Source organism: Haliotis cracherodii, unplaced genomic scaffold (genome assembly GCF_022045235.1).
Source record: "Haliotis cracherodii isolate W230 unplaced genomic scaffold, xgHalCrac1.p SCAF_3, whole genome shotgun sequence".
Taxonomy (NCBI): Eukaryota; Metazoa; Mollusca; class Gastropoda; order Lepetellida; family Haliotidae; genus Haliotis; species Haliotis cracherodii.
In genome coordinates this window covers 74,992,320-74,998,319 of record NW_027266286.1, presented here as the reverse complement: position 1 = coordinate 74,998,319, position 6,000 = coordinate 74,992,320, and the positions used below count along the sequence as shown (strand labels likewise).

The 6,000-nt window shown below is 43.6% G+C and overlaps 1 protein-coding gene across 1 annotated transcript; it reads left to right on the top strand.

Moving 5' to 3' along the window:
* Positions 1-1,853: 1,853 nt before the first annotated feature.
* Positions 1,854-2,819, top strand: LOC139475105 (uncharacterized). Its single transcript, XM_071258355.1, has one exon. The coding sequence runs from the start codon at positions 1,854-1,856 to the stop codon at positions 2,616-2,618; it is 765 nt and encodes a 254-aa protein (XP_071114456.1). The 3' UTR covers positions 2,619-2,819.
* The last annotated feature ends 3,181 nt before the right edge of the window (positions 2,820-6,000 follow it).

The following is a 6,000-nucleotide window of genomic DNA, read 5'->3' as shown; positions in this document are numbered from 1 at the left end:
CGCTTTCCTCGCGTGGTGACACGCCTTGATGTACTTTAACTCCATTGAGCCCTGAGTAATGAATGAGTGAGTGAGTTTGGTTTTACGCAAGCTTGCGCAATATTCCAGTAACATAAGGGAGGGGAACACCAGACATGGGCTTCACACTTTGTAACCATGTGGGTAATCGAACCCGGGTCTTCGGCGTGACGAGTGAACGTTTTAACCACTAGGCTAACCCACCGCCCGGTGGAACTTTGAAGTCAGTACACAGATTCATAAGGCGGCGAAATGCGAATAGGACGACCATTACGAGCATTATAAAATCGGATTTATTCAAAATGTAACCATGATTCCCAGGGACAATAAACGACGTAAGGAAACCAACAACTCACTACACCAGCCCTGACAATCAAAATGCAATTTCCCTGCCTGATTAAATACGCCAATCACATACAGTTTGCTCAATGGCCGTCAACGCAAAGCCGTTTCTGTCTCCCATTGTCTGAGGGCTTCAGTATTTAGAGAACTTACGTGGTACCTTCTTTGTCTGGACAAAGCATACACGATTCTTTTCAATACCAGTTTCAGTTAATTGACTATTGATATATATTAAATGCCATGTGCTACCTTGGGTTATGAAAGTTCTATATCTGTAATATTCATGGGGGCACATTGACATAGCATCTGTATTAGGAAGCGTGCATGGCCATCAAAATGTTCAAAATGCCATCCAAAAAGTCAGGTACTTACAAAGAAGAGAAAATAGAAGTTAGAATAATAGTATGAATGAAATGTAAGACATCGTTTCATGATGGTAGCACATGTAGTCCTGTCAGGTATAGATACAGCTGGGAAAGTTGACCAAAGATGGTCCTAATCATGAAATGAATATATTTTATCACCAAGGTGAAAAAGCATCAATTTTCAGTGAATATATTGAGTCACATGGACAACTAATAAAACAAACAAAACACCGTTTTTTAGTAATGCCCTCTGTTTGTCCAGTTGACAGAGACTAGAGAGTAAATCTGTCGACTGCTAGCAAACTATGTTTACTGTATATAGGTCGCACTTGAGAACGAGGCTTTTTTTTTTTGGCGGGAAAAAATATCAGTTATAAAATTAAGACTGGGCTCGCACACTGTGAGGGAGTCTATATTAGACCTTGTGTAGATTCCCGAGTTACAGTTAGTGCCACGTAGTTCACCCCATGGCGCGAGATACCATCGAGCCAGGTCCACACTGTGATTCTAATAATTCCATAGTTAGAATGCGTCGTGGCAAACCCTCCTGTTGGGTCTATTTCTGTAAATGACACAGATCCCGAGGCGTCAGAGAAATCCCATGTATCGTAGTTGTGGTCTGCGTTGTCGTTATTTCAGGCTAGAACATGCATAAAGTGCAGACCCTGACGGAAAGACTCCATTCCCCGGGCATCTACGAGTTGGACCACTTCTACCCAATTCTGCCGACAGCCACCCTTCTACGTTGGTAAGTGTCAGCTGATCAATAGTTTACGTCATTAATAGTCGTGTTGTGCTATATGTCCAGGTTTAATGTATCGTTACCTTGGTGCAATAGAATAGTATGTGGGTTTATGAGTAAATTAAGCTTGTCACTTATATTCCCTTATTGTGACTTATTTTTACATTTGCTTGTCGGCTTGAAGTCTCTTACTGGGTTAATTTTATATCCAATTTCTCTCTTTATGACAAATTGTTTCATTACTTTATGCAGAGTTTTGATGTCTTAACTGAAACGTTAAAAACATTTTCAGAAAGGTTGTCCCTTTCATATGGTTAAAATTAAGATGTAGTTAGAATGGAGTAACTTTGGGTAATTGTTAATACATGTATTGGTTTTGTCAGAACATGCCAGTTCACGACCTCCATAAGCCATTGGAGGATTGGGCCAAGAAGTGGAGCAACATCAGTGACGGGGATGTTAGCAAAGGTGTCGTGAGGCTAGAGGTTGAAACCAAGAAACTCCGTATCAGAACCACAGACCCAAAGTTCCTCACTAGACCCTCGCTTGCTACTGGCTCTCATTCTCCATCTGGTGTCCTGTTCAGATCCAAATACACGAACAGGACGAACGCCACCCAGGAACATACATTCATCATGGAGAAACAGATCGAGGCCACGGTCACGACCTCTTTGTCAAACGGCTTCACCAGAGACGGCAACGTTGGAATACAGATCAGCGTTCCTGACGATGTCTCCAATGCAACGGGCAGCTTCGGGTCGGACGTGAGCGTGGAGACAGAGGACGAGAACACGGTGAAGCACTCTGTGAACTGGTCCATCACCTCCAAGGTGAACGCCCCGCCTGGTAAGACAACGGTCGCCGTCCTCAGGATTGAAGAGGAGACGTATGACTTCACCTTCCAGGCCAAGGTCACCTTGAAGGGGCGGGTTCTGGTACGGATCATGGATGGCAGCGGATTAGTTCTACGGGTCATGGAGAATGACCTGGCCACCATCTTGGATGAAGATGCCAAATTCAAGCAAACACCGGGTGTCGCCGTTGACACCGGATCAAGGAAGGTAACCTGGGACGTGACTGGGTCGCTCAACTTCCGGTTCGGTGTGTCGCAGGAAGTGGAGGTGTACAACGAGGAGGAGCAGAAGAAGTAAGTTCAGCAGAAGCAGTAACGTCACTCTGGTGGTGACACCCTTCTAACCAGACTCTGTTGGACTCTTGTTTAACTCCTCTTTCCTTATGCAGAAATAACCCAAAGTTTGTGTGTCCACTTGTTACCAGATCTGTCGGGACCCTGACTGCCAGTTAGTCCGGTCCACAGATGAAACATCCTTGTTACCAGGTCTGTCGGGACCCTGACTGCCAAACATCTATTTATCTACGTCTGTATGACGACCAAAATAAAATCATGGTAACTTCTCTGAGTTTTGTATTGATGCCGGGATCTCGGCTTTTATGGCAGCCATTTTATAATCATACACAGGTCGGTGTAGGATGTGAGTTGTATGGAAAGATCAAAATACAAATATGTAAGTGAGTGAGTGAGTGAGTGTCAGGGCAAACCAGTGGTTGATAATATGAGCACCGCTCCTGATGGACGACATGGACCCCTATCCATCTCACAGAAGTGCGATGACATACATCAACCAGGTGACATTGTTCGTTTTTTGTTTAACGACGCACTCAGCAATATTCCAGCTATATGACGGCGGTCTATAAATAATCGATTCTGGACCAGACAATCCAGTTATAAATATCAAGAGCATCGATATACTCAATTGGGATACAATGATAGCATCAGCAAAGCCAGCGAGCCTGACCAAAGATGCTGTTATTCGCCTCTTACGATAAGCGTGGGTTTCTGAAGACCTACTCTTACCCGGATCTTCACTGGTCGGTCACACACTGAGGCACCATGACACACAGTTAACCACATCACTCATTGTAACCACCAAATAACAGGTCGGCTTGAACCACAAGTATTTGATCTTGGGAACCTATTCTGACCCTGATTCAGAAGATGTGAGACAGACAATCGACAGTGAAAGGGCTTAAGGCGAAGGATGGTGCTGCCTGATGTCCGTGACGCAAAGATCCTGGTGACTCCCTGATTATCAACATACTATCCCATACTATCAATCAATCCACATGTTGTACTTCAAGGTGTTCTTGCGGGGACACAACAATACATGCTGTCTAAACTATGGGTACCGTTGACACAACAATATATGCTGTCTTAACTATGGGTACCAATGACACAACAATATATGCTGTCTTAACTATGGGTACCAATGACACAACAATATATGCTGTCTTAACTATGGGTACCGCCGACACAACAGTACATGCTGTCTAAACTATGGGTACCAATGACACAACAATATATGCCGTCTAACTATGGGTACCAATGACACAACAATAGATGCTGTCTAACTATGGGTACTGCTGACACAACAATACATGCTGTCTAACTATGGGTACCAATGACACAACAATATATGCCGTCTAACTATGGGTACTGCTGACACAACAATATATGCCGTCTAAACTATGGGTACCGCTGACACAACAATATATGCCGTCTAACTATGGGTACTGCTGACACAACAATATATGCCGTCTAAACTATGGGTACCGCTGACACAACAATATATGCTGTCTAACTATGGGTACCGCTGACACAACAATATATGTTGTCTAACTATGGGTACCAATGACACAACAATATATGTTGTCTAACTATGAGTACCAATGACACAACAATATATGTTGTCTAACTATGAGTACCAATGACACAACAATATATGCTGTCTAAACTATGGGTACCGCTGACACAACAATATATGCTGTCTAACTATGTGTACCAATGACACAACAATATATGCTGTCTAACTATGAGTACCAATGACACAACAATAGATGCTGTCTAACTATGGGTACTAATGACACAACAATATATGCCGTCTAACTATGGGTACCGCTGACACAACAATATATGCTGTCTAAACTATGGGTACCGATGACACAACAATATATGCTGTCTAACTATGGGTACCGATGACACAACAAAATATACCGTCTAACTATGGGTACCTATGACACAACAATAGATGCTGTCTAAACTATGGTTACCAATGACACAACAATATATGCTGTCTAACTATGGGTACCGCTGACACAACAAAATATACCGTCTAACTATGGGTACCTATGACACAACAATAGATGCTGTCTAAACTATGGTTACCGATGACACAACAATATATGCTGTGTAACTATGGGTACCAATGACACAACAATAGATGCCGTCTAAACTATGGGTACCGCTGACACAACAATATATGTTGTCTAACTATGGGTACTGATGACACAATAATAGATGCTGTCTAAACTATGGTTACCTATGACACAACAATATATGCTGTCTAACTATGGGTACCTATGACACAACAATATATGCTGTCTAAACTATGGGTACCTATGACACAACAAAATATGCTGTCTAATTATGTGGATTTCGGGAAAACAAGGCTATCAGCCCCCTGACTGCATGTTGTCTAAACTACCAGTTTCCACTCCACTCCGGGAAAAAACTCCATATCAAGCTGTAGCTTCTATTGCGACATAAGAATGGTGTATAACTACTGTGGGCTGGTCATAAAACATTCCAAATATACCCATGACAGAACTTCAATTCATAATATTCATGAATGCGTTGTTGGTATATGGTGATATTTAAAGATGTCACGTTGTATGGTAAAACCCTGAACGTCATACTCCGGGAATATGGTAATGAAACATATCAAAATACATTTCGCAATATTCAGATTCCGCGTTTGACAAGGCCCAGTGTATACAAGTAAAGTAACTTAATTTCCACCGCCCATAAGTGACATTAGCCCGAGGTCTGGTCGATCTGGTTTGTCAGCACCCTACCCTTGCTCCTGTGTTTCAGTAATGTATTAAATGTCTACAGTCTGTGCCATTTGGTCTCTCCTCCCATATAGAACCGACCTGATGACACCACCCTAGTCAATGGGTCTCTCCTCCCATATAGAACCGACCTGATGACACCACCCTAGTCAATGGGTCTCTCTGCCATATAGAACTGACCTGATGACACCACACTACCGTTTAACTCAACACATAACTCTGTGTGTGTGTGTGTGTGTGTGTGTGTGTGTGTGTGTGTGTGTGTGTGCGTGTGTGCGTGTGTGTGTCGTGCGTGCGTGCGTGCGTGCGTGCGTGCGTGCGTGTATGTGTGTGTGTGTTGTCATTCACAACGCGGCAGCCTCAACACTGGCTTAGCCCGCAATGCAATGTGTAGATCAATCCCATTCATGCGAGTTAAGTATAGGTACGGCAGAGTGCAGCCATAGCTATTGATACCGACTGGTATACACGACTCGAGCCCTGAGCTCATTACACGGATAGAAGCGTTATGGCAGTACACGAAAAGAGTTGTGTTATAGCTCGGCCGTGGCGGGGTATGTGTGTGTGTGTGTGTGGGGGGGGGGGGGGGGGGGGGGGGGGGGG